The 25,254-nt window shown below is 47.7% G+C and overlaps 1 protein-coding gene across 1 annotated transcript in view; it reads left to right on the top strand.

Annotated features, from left to right (window-relative positions):
* LOC142588912 (kelch-like protein 10) overlaps positions 1 to 25,002 on the top strand; it is a 34,016-nt gene extending 9,014 nt beyond the window's left edge. Inside the window, exons 2-8 of the mRNA XM_075700723.1 lie at positions 10,275 to 10,746; positions 10,882 to 11,089; positions 12,900 to 13,049; positions 15,553 to 15,755; positions 20,627 to 20,705; positions 22,551 to 22,750; positions 24,789 to 25,002. Coding sequence (XP_075556838.1) covers positions 10,481 to 10,746; positions 10,882 to 11,089; positions 12,900 to 13,049; positions 15,553 to 15,755; positions 20,627 to 20,705; positions 22,551 to 22,750; positions 24,789 to 25,002 — 1,320 coding nt within the window. The 5' untranslated portion in view covers positions 10,275 to 10,480. The remainder of the gene's footprint in view (positions 1 to 10,274; positions 10,747 to 10,881; positions 11,090 to 12,899; positions 13,050 to 15,552; positions 15,756 to 20,626; positions 20,706 to 22,550; positions 22,751 to 24,788) is intronic.
* Positions 25,003 to 25,254: the final 252 nt, after the last annotated feature.

The following is a 25,254-nucleotide window of genomic DNA, read 5'->3' as shown; positions in this document are numbered from 1 at the left end:
CCCAGTGCTGCCTCATCGTGATGGCTAACGCTATCGTTAGTCCCTATGCCTTCGCAGCGCTCGCTCCGGAAATTCACGACGCATTTGTTTCGGTTCCGTGATTGTCGACCATGTTGGTGAAGAATGTCGCGCTTCTTGCGGTTATGGCCGCGTCCGCGTACAAGGCATTGGGATGATTGATGCCACACTTTCTCGCGAGTGCCTGCGATCGGGTTTGGCGCCGTCGGATGTGGAAGGCCAGTGCATGTTCCTGGACATCGGTGAGACGTGCATAATTTCCTGCGTTCATGTTTTTTTTTGTTGGTGCGCTGTCTTCCGTACGGAATATTCAAGAAGTTTCATGACGTAGCGCCCGCGCTATCGTGCGTTGTAGCCTATCTTTCATGCCAGGTGAGCCTCTATGATTTCGTGTGCCTTGTGTTACACCCCTGTCTCCTCAAGCCGTTCCGGGTCACCCGGGAACTCATTGGTTCAAAATGAAAAGTTAAATATGCCAAGTGTTTAGGCTGTCAAGGATGGGGAATATGCAAAGTAATGTTGGTAGGCGCCCTTCCTGGTATAGAACACTGATTGCTATAAACCTTAGGAGACCCAGGCACAGGCACAGGGCTTCACATTCAAAAAGGACCAAAGGCTTTACTGGAAGGGTTTCCTGAAAACACAACACACCCAAATTTCAGTGTAGTGCTAATATACATCCTATAAATCATTAACGGAGTGTCGCTCCGTAACTGACACAGTCGGTTGCTGAGTACGGGAATCAATTCTATAAGACAGTCATAAGGCTGTTTCACATGGCGCGATTTTCAGTCAGCAACACAGCGAATTCCGTCGCTCAGCCACCGCCGCGACGTTGTGGGCTCTCCGCGACTGGATTGCAACAAGTTTTGTGGCGCCGTCGCTCAGTCGCAACGATCGGCACGATGTGGGAGGGGCAATGCGTGACGAAACATAGCGCCATCGAAATAGGCGCTTTCCTGTTTTACCGCGCGTTGGCAGCTCTGTGGAGCAATGCCGCGCGCCAGTTTTAGTTATGTTTTAATAGGGCATACCCACCAGCGCCTGCGGCTTAGGAGCTTCATAAACATTTTTTTTTCTTCCGCTTACACAATTCGTTTAAAAGGAGAAGCTGCACGCTTATCCAGATCGGGAGAAGAACACCGCTTCATCATAAGGCGCGTACCCACTTCATCGCCATCGTCGTCAATCTCTTCATCGCTTCAAATTGTGCCAGCTGCTTATATGCATACTCAACAGTACCTTGTTCTTCTGCAAAAGCAAATACTCATGCAGGAAAAAAGTTGTGGCTTCACATAATGACAACGAAACTAGAGTGTACTAAACAGAACCACCCCACCGACGCCGCACAAACCGTACGCTCATACTTGCGGTGTTATGCAGCACCTCACTCACCGTATGTGCAAGCTGTCGTAAAGACTCAACGCTTTTAAACGTTAAAAGATGGTGTACTTATTCTATTACCGAATAATAATAGGAAAATTCAAATATTTGACTAGTTTCCATGTTATTTTTATTTAACTATGCAGACGTGGATACTTGGTGAGCTGGGGGCAACCTAACCTTTGCGCATCGCTGCGACGGAAATCGCGCTGTCGCAAACGCACGTGAAAGCTGTCATCGAAAGCCGCTCTGCGACGTGCGCGGCAGAACCTTTTCCCCCCAGTCACGCCATGTGAAAGAGCCTATAGCCTTGGGCGCGATAAGCTTTATGTAATGAACTCCAATTGAGCTTCCCATCGTATGTGACAGCCATATATTCAAGGGATTCAACACGGGGAATAGGTAATTGGTTAGTAGAAATACAAGAATTGCCCTCTTCACTGATTTTTGTCGTCGCCGCCGCCGCCGTCATCATCATCATCATCATCATCATCATCATCATCATCATCATCATCATCATCATCATCATCATCATCATCATCATCATCATCAACTTCTTCTTCTTCTTCAACTTCTTCTTCTTCAACTTCTTCTTCTTCTTCTTCTTCTTCTTCTTCTTCTTCTTCTTCTTCTTAATCATTTCATTTCATTTCATTTCCACTGTAGGACGAAGGCCCTTCCCTGCGATCTCCAGTTTTCCGCTAACTGATACCAACTTGCGCCTGCAAATGTCCTAATTTCGTCATCCCGCACAGTTTTCTGCCGTCCTCGACTGCGCTTCCCTTCACTGGGCACCCAATCTGCAACTTTAATGGTCCACCGGTTATCTACCCTACGCATTACGTGACCTGTGCAGCTTCATTTCTTGTTTCTCTTAATTTCAACTAAACATCCTGAAACCATAATTCAGTCACACAGATGTATCTGCAAAGTGTGACAAAGTGTGTTCTTCTCGCTGGCAGACGCAGAAAAAAAAAATGCGTTGTCATCTGCCATATACATAAACTTCTACGGAATTGTAATCCAATCCACTTTCTCGAGTCGAGGCCGAGTGTTGAGTGTAGTGGAGGATCGTTCCAGAATACTGGGATTAGTAATGGCTCTTACGCAGGCTGCAATGCAGGAAAGATAACCTCCTTGGTTGCAGCAACACGATGCCAGCTGTCACTGCTACCGCCGTGTAGTATTAGGCGGTGGCAGTACAGTAGCACCTAGGCGTAACGCGACCTGAAAAACAGTAATTGCTGGTTATACTGATAAGAAATAGATAAAGGAAATCACCCAGATAAGAGCTGTCTACTCAAACGAGATACACGCTAGGTAATTTTTATATTGAACATTGCGGTTCGAAGCGAACTCGGGGCTCCGGCACAAGTGGCGTTGCATTTACATTTGATATCGACCACGGCGACGCATGAAAACCGTTGTGAAACTTACCTTCACAGCTTCGTTGTAGAAGTACGCAGTTGTCTCCAGCCGCAGGAATCTTCAGCATCGCCGCGAACTTCAGTCACCCAACTGCCACGGTTGCTCCTCTAGAGCGCGCGCTATAGTATACGACTTCTTTTAGAGGCTCGGAAGGGATGTCGCTAATCTTAAAGGGCGCAATCGCAACTAGGTGTTCAGAAACAGACGTAGCCACAGTGCGCTGGCATCAAGACCACTTTTCTCGATTACCAAGCTACAGTAGAAACGACAGCAACGACAACGAAGATGAGGACGCCCGCAACTCAGGTGTCATCAAGAGTGCGTCGTCGTGGCCAGGCGAAGCCGTGAAGTGCTCGGTCGACTCGATCCAATCATGGTAACACCAGCGCCGAGCCGAGAACTTCGACGAAGACCCAGACGGCCGCAGCTTGATGACCTAAACTCCCCTTCGGAAATTCGCATGTGGCTGCCAGACATCAAGAAAGAAATGGAATTCTGCGTTCGAAAAGCCAAGGACCCGTGCCAACAAGATGGTCGGGCGGCCAAGTTCGAGCGGAAAGCGCAGAAACTGAGGGACTACTACCGACTGTGCTGCTCTAGGCTGCGGGAGATCGATGTCCCCTACTATGAGGACATACAGTCGTCCCCGTCTGCTACGGAGTCCATCTCCGTAACCTATCAAGTGGATGACGGCTCCAAGTCCCTGGACTCTACTTCAGAAACTTCTAGGCTGCGACGGGTGCTGGCGCCACTCGCTGACCTCCTGCCAGACGACCGTCTGGACGCGAACTCGAGCTACTCCTCCGGTTCATCGCTTGAGGACGTTCCGGGTGAATACATTCGCAGGGAGATCGACATTGACGTAGTCACCGAGAGTGGCAGCCGACCCAGCAGATATTCTTCACTAAGCGACGACTAAGGACTTGCTGCACATTGGTAGACTACGTGTTAGCTTCCGTAAGCCCAGTCTTCTTCTAGATTTACGATGGATGCGTTTTTGATCACCTTCTGTGGGTTCATAGCGTTCCTTAGTTGAAGCGCTTGTGGCAAAAATGAAGGTCAATGTGCCACTCAATTAAAAAAAAATCACTGCGAGGCAATCTACTTTACAGGAAGACAACGTGTCGAAACTCATTGAATCGGCCGTAGAAAAAGCAGTGACAAAGGCAATGCAACATATTGTCACAAGTGTTACCGACTGTCTTTCCCAAGTGTTTACTGCGCAGATGACACAGCTATTGCAAACAGCTGCAACACCAATCACCAAATCGATTGCTTGTGCTGCAGAACAGGTAGCCAGTTCAGTCCTAGTGCCGAGTACCACATCGGACCCAACATTTCTTGGACCCGATCCTTGTTCTTCGCGTCAGTCAGACTCGCAGGTCGACATGGAAGCAGGTCATGATACCAGGCCGCAAAAGCGAACTGGGTCTCCAGTAACTGCTTCTTGTCCATATACCAAAAACAAAAAGGGTAATCCAATTTCTCATTCTGGCATCCAAGAAAGTTCATTGCGACGGTGCTCGCTGAAGTAACTATATCAATTAGATCATCACCATAGCTTCTTTAAATGTGCTACAGTGGAACTGTCGTTCCTTGTTTTCTGCTTCAACAGACTTATACAGACTCATCTTAATCCTCACGTCATAATCTTACAAGAAACCTGGCTTACTCCTGAGAAAAATTTTCATTTTAAAGATTTTCCATCTTTTCGATTAGATCACCTTTCACTAGGAGGTGGTTTAATGATTTTGTTGTCATCTAAATTCTGTCATAAGGCGAAATCCAGTTAATGTCTCCGGAACGTGAAATTTTGGCAGTGCACCTTAGCATCCCAGGCTACCGTTCATTTTCTATTATAGATGCTTATTTCCCTACGGCCGTGCGCAGTACATACCAATTGGATAGTGAACTTGCCAGCTGCAAAAATGAAGTCATTCTTACTGGTGACTTCAACTCGCATCACGTGTCATGGGGTTACAAACCAGATTCATGTGGGACACGTCTGTGGAACTGGACCATAGATAAAAATCTTTCATGCCTTAATATCAGACGACCTACATTTGTCCGCGGACAATCTCGCTCAGTGTTAGATTTGACGTTTTCTAGTACAAGTGTCGCTGTGACATCTTGGACAAAGATTGGTTTCTGTACAAACAGTGATCATCTTCCGGTATACTTTGAAATTGCATGCCCTTTAACATCAGTTGAACGACAAGGCAGAATATTTGTGAATTGCAAAAAAATTTAAAGATCACTAACTAATAGTAATGATGAAGAAATTAGCTTGAATATTTGTTCAGCGTTACAGATGTCCCGACAAAAGTCTGAATTTGTAATTCAGACAGCTAAGCGTTCCTCATCTAGTCCCTGGTGGAACAGCGAGTGCACACGAGTTTATAGAAGAAGGAAAGCTGCTTGGAAAAAACTTCTACATAATCAGAGCCCACAAAATTGGAAAGATTATCAATTTATTTCGGCAACCTTCAAACGTACTATTAAACATGCAAAAGATGAGTACGATAAAAACCATTTTGATTATCTATCTAAATCCAAAAACAAACGTGCTTTATTTAATTACCTTCGTTTTAGAAACAAACTCCCAATGAGTATTAATGAAGACTCAATCGTCTATACCTCAGAGGAAATGCAGGAGTCCTTAGAACTACTGGCTAAAGGACTGGAGAGCCGGTTCGCAAGGCGCCTTCAAACTTCTGTTTTTTCTCCTGCATTCCCGCCGGCTGCAAGGAGATATCCTTTTCGGAAGTAGCAAAGGTTATGTTACAGCTGCCAACTACAGCGTGTTAGGGTTGGCGTCTGACGCCACGTGGCGACAGGTCATTCACCCTACCCTCTGGGCCGGAGCCCACGGGCGACAGATCGTCCCCCCTTACCCTCTACATGGTCGTGGCACCGTGGGCGCTACCTCATCCCCTTCGCCTCTCATGGTCGTGGCACCGTGGGTGATACGTCATGCCCTTACCCTCTACTGGCCGGACCCCACGGCGCCGGAGAGGTCATTCACCCGACCTTCTCCCCGGATTCGTCGAAAAGAGGATCGACTTCTCCTTCCCGTGCTCGGTATTGCAGGAGGAGGGGCCCTCTCTCCGTGCCTGTCACGTGTCATCGACGGAAGCAAGATCCCGCCCACACTTGTAGAGAGCCTATTCAAGGGGCTCCGAAATGTACTTTTGAGAGACTCGAGACTTCATATTTGATACTTCATACATCATGCTCTTCTTATTTTCTTTCAACTACCTTTGAATAAACCGTGCAAGTTTCGCACTAGCAAATCGTCTCGCCCCTGCTTGGTCGCCATGATCTGCCGGATGCCTGGAGCCCGCCGACAACGCCACGCTACCCAATAAGTAATGTCGGTCGAGCTTCGATAGGCAGGCGCCGCTACTTCTCGGCAGCAGTACGGTACGCTACCCTGGAGCACGCAACAAGCGCCTGGCCCGGACGGCATAACAAATGCAATGCTAAAGATTTTCTTTCAAGAAGCTCCACGTGAGCTTCTGAAGTTGCTAAGCTACTCTGTTAGTAATGCATGGATTCCACAAGAATGGAAGATCGCCAAAATTATTCCGTTACTTAAAAAACAAGCGGCAGGGTAACTATCGACAACATCACACCAATTGCGTTGACATCAAACATAGTGAAACTTATTGAAAGAGTGCTTCTCGGACATATAATAGAGTTTATTGACGACAATCGATTGTTGAGTCCGTGTCAAATTGGATTTCGATCTGGCTATTCAATATGGCACGCGCATAGACCTTGAAAGTCGCATTAACATCGCCAGACAGAAAAAACAATACGCAGCTCTAGTTACCTTAGATATATGTAAAGCCTATGACAGCATTGAACATACAATTTTAACGAATCGGTTACAGAGCCATTGCTTTCCAGGCTTATTGTAGCATGGGTGCATGAGTTTTTAAAAAGACAGGGAGTTCTATTATTTTCGAAGCGGCTATTCTTCTAGTAAACACAAGGAAACAAGAGGTGTGCCTCAGGGATTGGTACTTTCACCAGTATTATTTAATATTTTACTGAGCAGAATCCCCGTTCACCCAGGTGTCAGTACATACGTTTATGCTGATGACATTGCCTTTTTTCGGTATGGCTAGCGACATACACTCTCTTTACGAAATACTGGAGTCGTATCTAAGGGAACTGGAAGGCTGGCTGGATAGCTTACACTTCAACCTGAATGCTAATAAGTGTGCTATCCTTGTTTTTCCCGTTAAAGACCCAATATTGGCGGCGAGGAGTTACGGAGTCGCCATCTATCGGAAGCGCCTCGCTGGCGTAGTATGAGGGATCACGCGGCGCGCTCCTCATAGGTTTTGCTGTCAGCGCTCACTGAAAACACCACGCGCGAGCTCTCCCGGACATTTCCGTAAGTACTTTCGAAACGAGAGAAGTTGTTTACTGTCTAAATAATAATCTTGGGCAAACTGAAAGCACACAATCGTTTACAGACGCTATCTCTTTACCGAATACGTACAGTGAACGCCACTGCGCGCGGTCGCCGCGATGGAGTCTCCCGAACCGGCTTCTTGCGTGAAAGGTATAGGTAAACGCTGAGAGCAAACTATGTGAAATATGTTCTTACAGTGTTTGTATAACTAAATGGAGCGTAATAGAATGAAGCCTCAATGCATTGATCGCACAGATTCGCAGCGACCGACTGCGTGTCTGCATGCTTGTCCGCGCAGTCTCTCGCTTTCGCCGCGTGCGCGTTTTCGCACCGTGCCATGAGCTTTAGGCCGCAGAATATGAGCATTGGACAGTATACAAGCAACCATTGTTGCGTGGGCACTATCAGAGCTGTTCAAAAATAATTTCATTGTAGAGACTTCGACGCCTACGGGGACTGTGATGTGCCGTCGCGACGATTGAATCTTTTTTTTTTTTCAAATTCTTGGACGTTTCAATATTACTTCTCGAGTTGCGTCGCACTATATGTTTATCGGTGTTCACAGCGTGCGATTTGCCGCTGCTTCCTTTTTTTGTAATCCACTGCATTAATTCATAACCCAAACATGACCATATGCCATGCTTCTTTAATGTGCTTCTTACTGCTCCCTTTCCACTCCAGTGAACTTGCCAGTATCTATAGCATCGACAAGTTCATAGACCAAACCGTCATGACATCAGTCGGGCAGCGGACTCGGGCGAGCGTCTCAGTGCGCGTTTTCCGAACATCGCAGACCCGGTGCCGTAGCAGAAATCTTCCTCGCGTCTATGCTTGCTGCATACCCGAGTTGTAGCCGATCACTGTTTGCCGGTTTTATGCTTCGCGAGCCAAGCTTCACGCAGCTTCTTGTCCTGTGGCTACGTGTGAATAAGGCTGACACCGGGCTCCGTTGCGTACGTCCGGCACTGCGGCACCGAGCAGTAGTCTACCTTGCTGCGCGCCTTCAAAGGCAGCCACTACCTATTGCAGTGCTTTCAAGCGTTGTAAAGGAGACAGTCGAAGCGGAAAAATCTCGCCAGTAAATGAGGACCGCAGCGTACAAGGGAATTTAAACTCTAGATTTCAGCTCGCTTCGGCGCTCCCGAAGCAGCCGACGCGGCCGCTGTGTCCACGTGATCCCTAATAGCCCGTCACGCCGACGGTGGCGCCAGCTTTTCCAGTGGTGGAGCTCGAGGCGAATACATATCGCTTAACTATCATCTCGAAGATATCCCACAAGTAGAGTCACTAAAATAGCTTGGAGTGATTTACAACGGAAATCTTAACTAGCGGCCGCATATTGAATATATTGCGACGAAAGGAGCTCGTTCAATGGGCATTTTGCGCAAGTTGAGCAATCGAAGAACAGGTATGCGAAGAAAATCCCTCTTGATGGTATATAATATGTATGTTCGTCCGGTGTTAGAATTTGGATGCGTTTTATTCTCAGGTGTTCCAGCATACAAGCTTCGGCCGCTAGTTTTGTTGGAACGAGAGGCGCTACGTCTGTGCTTAGGCCTCCCAAAATACGTTTCCAATGCCGTATTACACCTGGAGGCAAGAATCCCACCCATATTATGCCGATTTCACCTTCTGACCGTTCAGACTTTCTTAAGGCTATATGAATCCCCATTAAACCGTCTTCAAATTATTTTCCTCTCTGATCCAGAATTATGTTTTCCTATTCAGTGGCCCAGGTTTCATAGACCACAGATTATATTTGTGCAAACATTACTTGAACCACTAAATGTGCAAATTCGTGAGATGCTTCATAATAATACGCATTCAAATTACCCAGAGATCAGGTTCGATGACATTTTCCCAAACCACGCGAAACTACTCCCTTACGGCATCTTAAACGCCATGTTGCAAGACCACCTAAGCACCCTAGAAACAAACATTATCATTGCAACAGACGCCTCACAGTGCGAGGAAGAAGCTGGCATTGGTATACTTTGTGCTGCACTCGACTGGTCTTTTTCTTTAAGATTGCCTGATTTTGTGCCTATTTTTCTGGCCGAGTTGTTAGCAGTAATCCTAGCTTTACGTAAATTAGACCCAGCGATTACTACGGCTGCCATTCTGACTAACTCCCTTTCTGTATGCTCTTGCCTTACCGCTACTAATGAGTCACCCATGCTAAAACTCTTCCACTTACTAGTTCCTGCCCATGTGCAATGTGTTCATTTGATTTGGGTGCCTGGCCATAAAGGTTTGTTTTTTAATGAAACTGCCGATTCACTGGCAAATGCATCACTATCCGGCCCTGTTCTTCCTATTCTACCAGTGACAGCACAGAGCACGCTGGCAAGATTTCGGATGCGATCAATAAGATTAGCCTTATCAAACCCACATTTGACGGCTTCTCCAGAATAAAAGTACCTGGCATTTCTCTGGCATAGCGAATCCTGTGACACAAAGATGCTTGAGGTCTGCCTCACCAAATTACGCTGCCGCATTCCCTCACTGAATTTCTATTTACACAGGTCGGGTTTGGTTCCCTCCCCCCTCTGTTCTTTTTGTAATGAGGAAAAGACGATACACCACTTTCTTCCATCTTGTCTCCGCTTTACTGCGGTGAGAACAAGATGGTTGGAAATACCTTTTCGAAGAATTGGCCTGGACTTGACAGAATATGCAATTCTTTCGTTCGGAGCGTCCACTTTGTGATTCAGCCACAGGGATGAATGCTTCGCTGTCCGAACATTCCTTACGGAATCTAAATGAATGCCCTGCTAAATTCTTTTCTTTTTGTTTTTACTTTTAAATTCATATTAATCATTCAATATGACCTTCCTGATTTTATTTAACAGGTAATTCTGCGCTTTTCAATGCTATTTCAATAGCTATTAGGAAATTGATGCTCCATAGTAATTTCGAATAATCCACCCATTTCTTGGCCAATCCCCCATCGTGGGTAGGAGCCACACGCATCACAGGCTACAACAACAACAACAACAACAACTACGTGCCCACGCAGCACGTGCAACTAGCCGGTAGCGGGCTATTTGGACCGTCGAGACCAGGCATACATGGCTTAGTCGGCTCGGTGGAGCCGGTGTCCCGCAATCTAGGCACGACGTTGGCGTGGCGGGCGCGTGGCCCTGCCGGCCGAGGCTTGCCCGTGGCTGCGGCTCGCTTGCTTCGTCGTCCTGTCCCGGCGACCGCTCCTTCGCCGCAACCAAGATGTGCGCCGCCGCCAACGCAGCCACGCCCACCGACGCAAACGACGCTGCCGGCAAGACCGGAGATGGCAACGCGATCACGGTGAAGGCTGAGGCTGCTCTGCTCTTCAACGATGACGGCGAGCGGCGTGACCTCGCACCGGGCGCGGCCGCCAGGGCCATGCCGGGACTGCGGGAGCAGAGGAAGACCCGCGAGTTTTGCGACGTCGTGTTCCACGTGGCCGAGGGCGCGGAAATCTGGGCGCATCGGTTCGTAATGTCTGCCACGTGAGTGTGTGGTTCTTCGCGGTACTTTTTCTTGCATACGATAGCTGCGCTTACGCCATTCGCCGTTGATGTCGCGCCCTTCGTGGTCAATACGCGATGCCGAAGCACTGTGCCGTCACTGTGTTCGCTGCGCAGGTATAGTGGCTGCTGCGAGCTCTTCGCACTCGCCGAGAGAGGCATGAGTCCCGAACAGGAGTGGACCCCGCCCATCCGGGTGATAGTGGAAGACTTGGACAGCGACATGATCGAGGTGCTCGTCGACTTCGCCTACCGCGCTCCGCTGCACGAGCGCATCGGCCTGCACAATGTCGCCAAGGTGCTCGAGCTCGCCGAGAAGCTGAAGGTCAGTCGTGGGCAGCGGGGACGTTATGTTTTTTTTTTCTTCATTTAGTCCCCATCGAAATTGGCCAGTCGAGACTGGGGACGGACCAGTGACCTCCAGGTTGGCAGTACAATGCCAAAGCCACTGGGCTACCTTGACGGATGACTTCGTGTTGAGGAGGGTGTACGCAGAGAGGCATTGTCATTATCAGTAAAAGGCTTGAATTTTGTTCTGTACACGATCATTGGTCAGCGTCTTGCGCCCCGCCCCCGCCTACGACCCCCCCCCTCCCCCAAAAAAAAAGAAAGTATGCGACAGAAATTCTGAGAATTGTTTGTTAATGCATAAGCATGTTTTCGCTCGGCTATTATTTCGTTTTCGCCCACTTGCTTTTCCTAGCATACGCATGTCTACCCATCGCTTTTCCGTTGCCAAAGAAATGAAATACGTGTACTGAACGGTGTGGAGGTGAGTTGCCAGGAAGCTGCATGACCACTTCAAAGCGATCGTTTAAACTGAGCCGGAACGCCGTCACAACTGGTCTCACCGCAGTTGTTCTTTTCCCCTTCTTGTTTTCTTTTTTTTCTTTTTCCTTTTTTGTTCCGACCTTGACGCGGCGACGGTGATGTAACTAGTCTTTTAACACCACTTATTTATTATTATTATTATTATTATTATTATTATTATTATTATTATTATTATTATTATTATTATTATTATTATTATTAAGCTATTTTCACATGTGTCAATCAGTTATTCTTACTTTATCTCAGCAGCCCACAGCAGGCTTCTCTGCACACACGCCCGTGATGCGAAAAAGTAAGCTTTGAAGGCGGCCTGACCAATTTTTTTTTTTTAGGTTGTTCCTTATCGCTTATAAAGCTAGCAATAATCTGCGTTTACAGCAGTATAACGATTAAATGCCTTAACTTCGCAAATAACGTACTTTTGTGTAGATACAAGGCGTTGCACTTTTCCCGATTAGCTGTTGCGTAGTTTGTGCAACTGCCACGCTCGATGTATTTCCTTCCGCCTCATCTCGCGCACCGCCAAAGTGCGATGTCTGCAACCCCCCTGGCGGCGCGTCTCATCGCGCCATCGTACCGAGACGCCTTCGGCGTAACGCTAATCCTTGCTTTCGCTTTCAATGCTTCGCCTGCGGGCGAAACTGCTAGTCAAATATCTCTCGAGGAAAGGGCGTGTATACCAATCCAGCGGAAGGTAATCGTTGTTAACTGTTAGGAAACCCAGCTGCGGCAGCCGGCAACTATACCCGCGAATGCACCAGTCTGTATGAGCGCCTGTGACTAGCTCAGCGATGAACGCTTGTGTGTCTAACAGTGCTCAGTGTGAACTTCTCTCTTCCTTCTCCTCTTTCAATCCCCTTTCTCCCTTCCCCAGTACAGGGTTGCCTACAGGGTTCAGCCTGGTTAACCTCCCTGGCTTTTCCTTATGTACCCCTCTCTCTCTCTCTCTCTCTCTCTCTCTCTCTCTCTCGCCTGCGTATATCGGCTGCAAGTTAAAAAGCACCCTGAGGCCGTAAACTACGCTGGCTCAAGCAACCGAAGTGTTTATTCCGAACGTTAAACCTACCGAATCAACTCGAGTCAAATAAAATGAGTTGAACCGACTCAGTTATAAGGTACGCACACGAGCAGCGCATCTATCGGTATGTAGCTCTCCTTTCATTTGTCAGCAAAGAGCACTGTGCTGATGGACGGTGTCGCCTATTTTTGTTACCGGAGACTTTGACAGTTTGCGCTATGCGAAGTTTGCCGAAGTTTAGCAGAGTCATAACACAATATGATTCGATATGATTTTGACAACGCAGTTATACCGACTACGGGACCACTGCCTAAACGTCCTCAATCGGCACCTTGAACCGGAGAGCTGCATCGACACTTACCGCCTGGCATCCAGCCGCGGTTACGGGAAACTCGCCAAAGAAGCTTTTCGATATATGGTTCGGAACTTCAACGAGGTACGAAACATTGACCATTTTGAACAAAATAATGCCATACAAATGCAGCAACTCTCATTTCTCCTGCACGCCGAGACATTTTTTTTTCTTTTCGTGCATGTAGCGTCGTCATAATCACGCAACCCCGAGTGCAATCAGCGTCGTGCGTCTCACGTGGTTCCAGTCGCGAGCATCAGATACAGTCGAGCGCCTCTAAAGCGAACTCCTCCACAACGAAATGAGCTGTATAACGAAAGAATAATTACCTCCCGGTTCTATTGCGAGATGTGCGGTGAGCGACCTTTACAGCGAGGTGATCTGCATCACGAGTGATTTCGGATGCCCCAAGCACTTCATTATAAGGCGTTCGACTGTAAATGGCACCCTCGACTGTTTCCTACAGCACTCCAACTCGGTTTACGGCGATACGCAGCGCTCCCGAGATCGGGGCCAGATACAAGCCTTCCCTAGCCTTACGTGCTAGGTGCTCCCAGAATAACGGGTGTGGCCACGTGCATTTGGATTGCGCCGGATCTCGGTCGCGCTCCTAGCTCGAAAGTGAGAGCGCCTCCGAGCTCCGTGAGGTGGAGCGGGGCGATCCGAATGAATTCCAGTAAAATGAGTTTCCGAGCACTCGAACTCGACCAGCCGAATGTGAAACCGTTCCGCTAGAGCACTCTAGAGCGCTCGAAAGCTACCAAACGAATATGCCGATGGAGAACGCACACTCGTTTTTCGGACGGGCTGGACGCCGCTGCAGTCGCTATGTACTCTCAATGATTATCGGCCTTCGCCTTCCCGAATAAACGCGAGGATGACCACACGCCATGTAAGCCGCTGTCGTGTCGTCCTTACCATGGTGAGACAATATATATATATATATATATATATATATATATATATATATATATATATATATATATATATATATATATATATATATAGAGAGAGAGAGAGAGAGAGAGAGAGAGAGAGAGAAGGAAGGCACGGATGTTAACCAGTAAAGAGTCTGGTTAGCTACCCTACGCTGGGGGAAGGGGAAGACAGACAGACAGAGAGAGACGTGCGCAGACAGTCAATGAGTCAAAGCCGCTTCTGAAAACCGGACGTTCTAAGAAAACACAAAAGCGCTTACACTGCCTTCTGAGCTGATGATCGGTAGGGACGGTGCTCTAGTACTCTCCGTTCATTCAAAGGAAGATGGTCCCTGCAGTGGTTATGAGAAAAAAAAAAGAGATAGTGGTCAATCTCTGTAGTTGAAGTCAGCGAAAGACAGTCCTGCTGGTGGGCGAGTTGGGGGGTGAGAGTGGGGTGTATAAAACCATACAATTTGTTACAAGAGTCGCGTAAGAGCGACGTTTGATCGACATGAACTATAGGTTTAATAGCCTTCCAGATCTTTTGTCTTCTATGATCATCATCAGAATATTAGTCACGACAAAAGAAAAAAAAACGCTCTTTTCTTTCTGGGCCACAGCAACGTCGGAGACAGCACGAAATGGCTGCCGGTACAGTTATTAGACGCCTCGGTGCTCATACCGTGACCGGAGACGGCGCCTGTATGTATAATTAGGGAACGCGTGCTATGTCACGTGACAGTGGCCTTCTTCCACTCTTAATATGTCTCGCCTCATAACACAGCTGCATAGCGGTGAAGCTGACTTAGTGAAGTCGACCATTAAGCAACGCTATCTAGACCTTTGCTTCAAGCGCATTCCTCAACGCATGTCCCGATCAGAAGCGAACTGAGTTAGGCCCCCACTGCCTACACACACACTGCCTATGATTTGGATTTAAACCTGATTTTGGCTACGTACCTAGTGCAAAATGGCCATTACAATGCGGCTGTGCTGCATGACGCGTTTTTTTTTATCTTGCGGGGAGGAGGGGAGAGGGGGTCGAAGCAGCCTTTTGGAAGATTTGAGGCCGTGTCCAGACAGTCGATAGCATTGGTCAGAATTTGGGAGACTCCGTGGCAAAGCGGGAGAGTTGGGGAGTATATATACATACAGAAAATGGGGTGGGGGGTAACTCGCCATGAAAGACTCCGTCTTTTACAGTGGTTGCTTGAAACTTCGGACAGGTAAAGTGTAACAATTCCTGCCACGAAGACGTCTGAATGGACAAACGCGAATATATTGTTAGGGTGCATTTGGACAGGACCGTGGGTGCAGGAGGGAGATGGAAGAGGAAGTGGTAGACTGTCTACTGGCACTGTGACTTTTGTACCAGCCTGCGCGTTTACGACTAATTTTTTCCTATGTAAATACTTATACATACGCGTGTGCGTCGGGCTTCCTCTTCGTAACATTTGCGCTGTAACGATATCGAGAAATTCATGTACTGCGCGTCATATCCGCGGTTGCTCAACGACCACAGCGCTAGCTCCCTCTGGTAACTTTTCTACAGGAAACCCTCATCCGCTGCTAATGCTGCGGCTCTTGGTCATGACTTCAAAAGGCGGAACCGGATGTCTTCGTCTCATTTGTAAACAGTGGAAGGGCTACCTGTACACGTGACGCAGGTGTGGAGGGACAGCGCCCAGTTCCAGGCCCTGACGCCAGAGGAGATGCGTACCATCCTGGAAGACAACCGGCTGTACGCTCCCAAAGAGGTGGATGACACGTTCCCTGCCCTACTCAAGTGGATCTCCGCCGACGCGGAGGGGAGGAAGGCCTACCTCGCCAAGTTCCTGCCACTCGTTCGATTCGCACGCTTTTCCGTCACGTGAGTCCACCCTCTCAAGTTCTCGACGTCATCCGCGCATATATAGAAGAAAGCGACGGCTTCGCGTTTAGTTTCAACTCATGGACTCCGAGTTGCAGAACACATTTTGGGGCTAGTTGGTTCATGGCTTTCAAAAGATGAAGCGCCAACAGAGACAGCACGCTAAGAAAAAACAGACAGGACAAGGCGCTTCCTGTCTGTGTTGCCTTGTGCTGTCTTTGTTCTTTCTTAGTGTGCTGTCTCTGTTGGCGCTTCATCTTATGAAAGAATCAGAGTGGATAACCTGAATGCATTGTCACGGGAATAGCGTGCATTTATATATTACTACGATCTACGAGAGAAAGGCAAGCGCAGTCGAGGACGGCAGAAAACTATAGGTGGGGTGAGGAAATGAGAAATTTTGCAGGCGCAAGTTGGAATCAGTTGGCGCAGGACAGGGGTAATTGGAGATCGCAAGGAGAGGTCTTCGTCCTGGCAGTGGACATAAATATAGGCTGCTGCTGATGATGATGACGATATACAAGTTTACGACAGCCACAAGCAGCGACAACGAATGCAGGTCGTCATCGTTGATGTTTATCTGAGTAGTTGTGCCGCATACCCACTGTGGGGGATCGGCCATGAATCGGGTGGTTAAATTAGGTTGACGAAAACAAGGGAATTAACCATTTGAATTTTGGAACTTAGAATGTAAAGGTTTTGCCCATTCCTTCAAGGTATTAAAATCATCGCCGCTTTTTTTCTGTCTATCGTGACTCGCCGGTAAGACATGATCAGAATTCGCCGGATTCTTTTGTATATACCCTCACTACCAAAGTGTGAGCAACATTAGGACCGATGACGACGGTAGCGCAATCAGATGGCAGCGATCGACACAGCTGTGCCGAAATTATGGATTCCGAGATCGCTTGGCTCGACGGGCCGGTTCACTTGTGGCCACAGCGTTGCCAAGGCCCAGCGCGACAGTGGTCAGAACAGTACGCGAGCCCCATTCGGCGTCGTTACATCGGCCCAGCTTCGCGCGCAGTGCCACGCAAGCGTAGATATTGATGTTCAACGCGGCTATAGCCCATTCGTATTAGCGCAAAGTGTCAACGAGGAAAGTGTGTGGACTCTCCGCAATGCTCTCCCGCCATGGATCATGCGACACGCTGGGCTCCGTCGCCAACGCACGGCTCCTGATGCGTGCTACACCTTCACGTATCGCACTACCATGACGTCCTAGTTGTCGAGAAGTGTTCTGGTGTAATTAACGAAGCTCTCACCAATGCCTCCTTCACTAGATGCCTGCCGCGTCGCTAGTCTTCCCATTGGAGCGGAGGATCCCGTAGTTCAGGGTAGTCGCGGAGAGACGGCGCTCGCAGCCGACCCACTTCCTGTTGCGCAGGAAGTGACGATTACTAGGCTGGCGCGCGCTCGACCAATGGCTTGACCAGAGACCGCGGGTCCTGCCTCCGGGATCGCAACAGACACCGCTAAAGTCTCGGAGGCAGAGCTACGTGATTTACGTTTGCAGCGGTCACCGCAGCTAGCGCTCGCAACCGACCCGGGTTAACCCGGGTGGGGAAGAGTAAAGAGGGGAGGGGCAGGAACCAGCTTCTCGGCTCACGCGGCAGGCATCTGGTAAAGGAGGCATTGCTCTCACAGAGTATAGAGCACCGCAGCGAGAAGTCACACAGCTCAGGAAATACAGGCACAAGGATAGAATGGTATATTTGAATTGGAATATATGTTTATTTCTAACCAATTGGGAGAGACAGGGAAGAAAAGCTGCAAGTGCAGCTTTAAATAGGATAGGATATCCTTCAACGATGGCGCGTACCCACTGCTGAGGATCGGCGAAGATTTGGATGGTATTGGGAAGATGCTGTTGATAAAATTGGTGTAAGTGTCAGGTGGAAATGAATGAAAAATAACGATTGAAGAGTTTACGGCATTCGCTTTGACACAACTGTGAATTCCTCCACGGCGGAGCAAACAACCCTGCGGTAGTTTCCAAGAGAGCAGGCTCCTAGAGAAAGAATAGTGAGAATTGAAAAATTTAAACCAAGTTGCCTGAACGTTGATTCTAAAATGTTTTTTTTTATTAATGAAGAAAAACGGCGACAGAATAAGAAGAGATGACCTATGGTCTCATCTGCACAGATTGGGCACAGCGGGGAGGGCGCCAGACCAGCCCAGTGACGATAAAAGTTTAATTCTGGTGTTCGACAGCACAATCGGGCAAAAATTCCTATAATTTTTCCTTTGTGAAATGAGTTTTGTGTGAAGGGAATAGGCGGCGTCGATATTCTGAAAAGTTTGCTATAGCTGGGCTCAAAAAATTCTGAGAAGTTGCATATCTCCTGAATCTGGCTGTAGTTAGGTAAGCTGATGTATAACGTAATAATAGTACAGTGTCATTGAAGGCCGCGCTCGCGAGACTGTCAGCCATTTCGTTCATGTATAACCCTTATGACCGGGCACCCAAAGTAATCTAATTAGGTTTATGTGGGCAGGCACTAGAAAATAAAGTGCACGTAAGAGGTTAGTACCACTATTTGTGTGAACGATGTACATAAAATAAAAGAATACGTTACTACGACTACCGTCTATATAGATCAATTTAGTTTACGTAAGGCTAACACAACAGCTAGAAATTCAGCTAGAAATACGGATAAGTAGTCTGGAATCCTGATTGAGAATCATTAGTCTAGAGCAGGAGCAAAAATTCCAATTCCAGATTTTTCTCCACAGTGTGAGGCTTCTGTTGCAGTGAGCATATTTATAGCTAAACTCAATAAATGGCCTTGTAATAGTCCATTTAATGTATTATGAGAGAGAACTTTTGCATTACTTGGGCAGATGTCATCATAGATGAATTGTAGACTCTCTCGCACGTCATAAACATGTGGCACCTCCCAGATACGTATGTTTAAAAGATTAATCAAATTTTTTACAATGACCACCTGTGGTGTACGAAACCGGAGCCAGTGTACTCCGAAGAACAATGTAGGCTGGGAAATGAATGTGTTTTCCAATCTTCTAATAGGGGTTTATTTGTACATATTTAAGAATACTAGGCACAAGGCTTCGACCAAACTCGGCATCATCGTCTTCCTCGAAGCAGTGCATCCTGTTCGTACTTCTCCGGCACATATTACAATGCTTCATAGACGAACTCATGCAAAAGCATCTGAGCATTAAAAGAAATCATTGAAAGGGAACGGCCACTAGAGCGCAGATCTTCGTGCGCATTAACGCGACGGAAAAGTCGCCTTCAGCGAACTTCTGCAATCGCATCGAGGTGGATGCACGTATTACGAATGTCTGGTTTTCAAAGCCCGAGAGGCTACACACGTTTTGTCTCGCGTGTATCGTTTTTAAAGCGTTCCAGTGATAGCAGGTTTCTTCATTTCGCTGCACTTTGTGAACCACTTCTCGAGGCTGCGCGACTACACGTCATGCAAGCAGTGCAAGTGCGTCGCTCCATGCGCTGCACTAGCACTTGCACATGCACTTGCAAGTGCGCGCAAGCCTCGTGGTTCAGTAAAGTGGAAAGTTGGGCTAGTTGGTGAGTGATCATCATACCTTGCTGGTGAAGCAGCGCACTGACACGGACACAGTGAAGACACATAAGAAAAGACGACACTCGCGAGTGTCGTCTTTTCTTGTGTGTCTTCACTGTGTCCGTGTCAGTGCGCTGCTTCACCAGCAAGGTATGAAGAAGCCTCGTGGCTCTTGCAAAGTCGAGGAGAGAAGTGCCACGAAGGAGCTCTATATCGCATCCGAGGCGCTTTAGCATTTTAGAAAAATGCGCACGTATAGGAGAGTGTTTTTATTATTCTTCTTTTTTTGGTTGATGCGATGACCGCTGCGTGGCAGTGCTGCGGGGTGGAAACAGAAGGAAGGCCGTAGATGCTTTTCTTGTTGTTGTTGTTTTCATGAAAAAACGTGTCTCGAAAGAAAGCCGTTCTAAAGGATGCTAGTTCGCAAGCTTCAAGGTTTTACCAGAGTACCCGGAAAACCGCACGGGCATCAGACATACACCTTGCCCCCTTTTGTAGGTTGAGCTTGCGCATTATGATACGTTTCCTAAATGTACGGTTTTGCATCGCATGAGTGCGCTGGAAAATGCGGCACTTGCTGTTGCATCGTTCCTGTAAAACGTGGACGTGTCGAAGCTGTCGGCTTCAACACGTGCCGGTGCAAGACGAGGCCCGCTATAAGGCGAGGCCCAGTATAGGCTTCGGCGTGGCTTTAGACGTTGTATTCACTGGCGGAAGTTGCAGCCTGTTTTTGTGTGACACTTGAAGCTGAAGGCGTTCTTTGCACATGTTGATCTACCAGATAACAAGCTGACGAGGCCTTTAGTTGTAGTAAGCATGCCCGCATAGCAAGGGGTTCGCGAAGATGTGATATGTTATTGTTGCTGAAACCATGTAGCAGCTTCACTGTTGATGTGCATTGTATTGAAGAGGTTCGTCTTTGGTATCAATATCTGCTGAAACTTTGGAACAGTGCGTGGTGTACAAGTCAACAAGAAAAAGTTGACCGACGTCACGCTGATTCTAGCTAGCCCTATATAAGTGCTATTCTGTTTTTCTTTAAAGCGGCTTTTGTAGGGATCTTGAAGTTAATTATCCCTTGACGGCTTAGACTACTTTAGTAACAGGTCCCTTCGATTTCGCCACACTTTCTGAACCAGTTCTCGAGGTGCTGGCGACATATTTGCGCTTTTCGCGTGTTATATTTCTAGGTGCTACGCGGAAGAATTGTGCCAGAAATTAGTGGTCGCAGTAGTGCGTCATGCAGAGAGACCGGGTCGCCTGTTGCTTCGATACGCTTCGCGCCGCTTCACTTTCCACCGCATAGTTTACGATTTGTTGCAGGGACTTCGAGAAAGTCATCACCAACCCGCAAGTCCAGGGTGATGAAGACAGCCTGAAGGTGCTGGGCGTGATTCACCAGGTCAGGTGCTGTTTTTTGTGCACAGTGGGCGTTCATTTGACTTGTTGTTGAACAACACATCGCTGTCCGCGAATGCATTGAGCATGCAGTTGGCGAAGTGTTTATCACGGCGTTAAGATTGAGAGTTAATTAATAATAATAAGATTAAGAGTTCAGGCATGCTGTGTGTTCGGCCAGCAGAAATAAACGACCTGTTACAGCATATACATGTACCATTATCGGCTGTCGTATGTTTAGAGATTAGGGAAAACTACGAATGGGCCTTCATGCGAAATGCGAAGATAATGCATGCGCTGTCAAAGGGATGTTGGCGCACGCTGCGTTGGCAATGTAGTCGAGCTCTTTTAGACCGCATTTACGGGCGCGATATGCATACTCTGCGCTAGTATTTCGCATAACCCGTGAAATCCATAAAGCCGACAGGCGTCGTTACGAACACGTCTACTTATACTACAGGTGATTAAAGTGATTACATTTAAAGAGTTTCAGTGGTTCCTGTGACGCGTTCACAAAATTCGGAAAGAAAAGTGACACTCCTCGGGCTTAACGCAGCATATAAATAAAGCAAAAAAAAAAGAATATAAATGAAGCCAGATAGACTGATGATCGGCGAGCTATGCATCCATCCGTGTTTCCCAGAAAACTTGCCGTCTCGGGAAGTTGGCCGTGTCCACAGAAGGCCGCACCGTCTGCGTGGTCCTGCGGCTGCTGCGTAGGTGCGAACAGAAGAGCTGGTATAGCCATCTTGCGACGTTACGTTAAACCCCGGCGCACAAAACTGTTATTGCAGTGACGGTCTATCTGCTACTCATTTGCTCGTGTAAAGGCGCCGGAAACTGCATAATTACAAACGTATAATAGCCTTCTTATTTTCTCCTTACTAGAACATCGTGAAACTGCGGGTCCCATGCTCATTTATAGATCTTATCAAGCTTTCTGTGATTATTTCGCAAATGTTAAAGCAAATGTTATGCAGGCGTGTCGCTAATCATGAGAAAGCTCGCACGAAATGACGCAAACGCAATGTAATTTTACGCTAGTGACGCAGATGCAATGCAGTGTTTGTTTATTGAGGCACACACACAGTGTCTCATGCTCTTCCTGTGACGTTCGCCAGTAACGTGGAACAAAGGCTCAGTAACCGATGCCCCATTTTCGCATACCCGGATGCTCGAGTTTTCATGCTCGGACACATACCCACTGCAGCATACCTGTAGTGGTCCATGTATCTGATGGTTTGTGGTTGAGCAACTCATCGCATAAGGTTGCTAATCCGCTGCCGACGACGTTTACTGTGTTCCGATATTCTATAAATAGCAGTGAGTACACTGGCACACAAAAATATCTCCGTTGACTCAGTTGCTTTCCAACAGAATGTTTTACCTTCCCAGTGGACGCACTACAGTTAACAGAACGAGTTCGTATACGGACGTAGACGGCAGTCAAGACGTTAGTAGCGGAGCCTTGGGACACTTTGTCGATGCGCAACGAGTTAGAAACATTTCTGTGTTACATGCGTGTTCTATTCGAAGGAAATAAAAAAAAGGAAAGAAAATGCACCTTAGCGTCGCTGCCGATGCTCTACACAACACCTGTAAAATAGGATTGGTCATTGCAATAATGACTGTGGGCGCACACTGATTAAACCCTCCACCACTCGATGTTGCCACCAACGCTACAGCTTGCATCTACATCTCCCGTAACCCTGCATGCTGTGAGAAGTACACGCACAAAGTCTAGCTGTATAATGTTCCTCGAGTATTGTCTTAGCGCTTGTCTCCTTCCCGCCAAGCGGGCACGTTCTGCTAACCGGGCGCCTGCTTCATACGTGTGTTATCCATGCAGACGCTGTCCCAACCGTCCATGACCACTGGCAGAGTTGCCGGCATTGACCTGTCCCCGAAGCTGTGGCTCACGCCTCGCGTGCCCAAGGACGTCTTGTTCCTTTTCGGCGGCTGGGCATCGGGCCCTACTACTAACATGCTCACTTACAACTGCCGCGCCACGAAGTGGCGGATGATGGACAAGCAGAGCACCATGCCCAGGTAACGCATCCACTCGTTGCCGCACGCGTTAAGGCATTGTCACAGGTAGTTGTGGCGATAAAAATGTTTTCAGGTTGGGTCAGTAAGGGACGTTGCACAGTCGGCAGGGCAAGAAAACGTGCTAGGAACAGTCGCCACCGGCTAAGACGTCTACATTCATGAAAGCGACCCTGAAATGATTTTGCCGATTTTGTACAAACGTGTTGAGTCGTCAGGGTTGACCTTTCTGATCATTAAGTGACGCATTTAAACGCTCCACGTAAAGGGTGTAATTTATTATGAGGATATAAATGTACATCGCTACCGATTGCAGCACGCCACTCCCCTGAGTTTTTAGTTGCCCCTGACCAAGTGATGTGAGGTGACCATATGACGCCAGTAGGGCGAGGTATTTGATTGGCTGCCTAGGGCACGTCATCGATAATTTTTTTTTCAACTTTATGGTGAACAAATGTTGTCCGTAACAGTTGGAACATTAGTTAATTTGTTTCTATAAAGAAGAAAGTAACGGAAAGAGAATGCGCATGGACAATTTATCGCTACACTCAAGCGTTTCGAGCACACAGCAAGTGTCGTCTGCTTGCGTTACAACGTTCTCGGTGTTGACGCGTGCTTCGCGGTCTGTGTTAATGCAACAGCCATGATTTATCGAGTACATGCTAGTTGGCGCCGCAATACCGGACCGCAACAATGAGATTGCATGAAATCGCGAAGACATAAACTTGCTGTTGCGAGCATTTTTTTTAGCAAGGTAGGCATGCATGAAGCGGCAGCCTTTCACGTCAGCCGGAAGTAGTATTCAATATAGTGCTTCAATGCTGGAAGCCGCCATTTGTGGATTGATCTCGTGCGCGCTTCTTTCGTCCATGATAAATGGCACCGCGACGTCTTCTGCTGCGATGTTGGCAAATAAAAAACAAAAGGGGGGGGGGGGCAAGTTCTCTCGTTCACTGAGCGTCGGCACCGCCTGCCATTGTTAGAGTTAAGCTCACTTCCGGTATTGTGGCTATCTTATACTTCCGCAACATTCGTTACACTGGCTGCCGCCAGCGTTTCGTGTGACGGTGCGATAGTGCTTCAGCGTTACGTCCCATTATGAAATGATGTATAATTATCTTTTATAAAATCTTGAGTATGGGCAGCGATTGTGCTTGCTAATTATTCACTGCCCTATCAAGCTAGCAGAGGACTGCGTACGCGAAATAACATTACATTGATTGTAGTTTTGTACTTTCGATTGTGATACCTTCCTGGGAATATGTGATCATTTACACTTACCGCGTGCTTCCAGCGAAAATTCTGAGGTTCAAGGCACTTCCGGTATTGTGGCTATCTCATACTTCCTTACATTCCTTACACTGGCTGGCGCCAGCGTGTCGCAGAGATGACATCACGAAAGAGTATTTTGTGTGTTACCTTCGCCTTGTGTCTCGTTTGTTGTGCACGGTGCAGTTTCATAATGAAGAGTATTTGTATGTTGTGATATGCTATTTCTAATGCGTTTTGTGGAAGCCAGTTTGTAAATTAAGAATTCTTAAGTAAGGTTGCAAAATATCCCTCGGGGTCCGGTACCACAGCGGTGGTACCTGTTTCTTTTTTTTTTTTTTATACGCTCGTGCACCTTTGTGGCCAGTGGCGGAAAGTGTGGAGTATGCAAAAGACGTGCTGCCACACATAATACTGCTTGTGAACTGCTTTTCATGCTATCCTTCTGGATTGACAACGTAGGGGAGCTCTAGTGACAAACGGCCTATACCACGTAGGTTACGTTTGCACAGCGCAAAAGACGAGGACTGGAGGAAGAACACAACACAACAACACAACAACACAACACTTCCTTCGGTCCTCGTCTTTTGCGCTGTGCAAACATGTCGATATTGAATCACCAACTCGCCCAAGCTTCCACATTATCACGTTATGAAGCTTCAGTGCAGGATAGCCAGATTTAGAAACTTGATTGAAGGGTACGCAGAGGAGAAATGACCGCATTTAAGAAATACTCGCCGACGTACCGGCTTTGCGACGACGTCCACCGCAGGGCGTACCACGGCGCCGCAGTGGTCAACCGGTGTATCTACTTCGTGGGCGGCTTCAATGGCCACGACTGCTACCACTCGGTCGTCTGCTTCGACGTCTCTCTGTCCAGATGGAGCACCAAGGCGAACATGACGTACGCGCGCTGCTACGTCAGCGTCGCTGTTCTCCAGGCAAGTTGCATCGATCTCGAGCAGCCACTTTACCATTACTGCTAAGCACTAACTATAAAGAGTTCATCTGCGCATGCCAGGTGTTTCTTTCCATGCGTCTTTCTTCTATTTTTTGCTTTTGTGGATATTGTCGGTAGCGGCACACTGCACTAGTGAAGTCACGTATGCTTAGGTGAAATCCGATGGCTCTAGCACCACTTTCGATATATCCACCCTCAATATCTGCTAAAGAATGCCTCCTCGTTCCAGGTGAGTGCGTCTCGAACTGTTAGTAGCACATTTTAAGGTCACGCGTCT

Source organism: Dermacentor variabilis, chromosome 7 (genome assembly GCF_050947875.1).
Source record: "Dermacentor variabilis isolate Ectoservices chromosome 7, ASM5094787v1, whole genome shotgun sequence".
Taxonomy (NCBI): domain Eukaryota; kingdom Metazoa; phylum Arthropoda; class Arachnida; order Ixodida; family Ixodidae; genus Dermacentor; species Dermacentor variabilis.
Note: the sequence above shows the minus strand (reverse complement) of the source record. Positions and strands in the feature narration are given on the sequence as shown.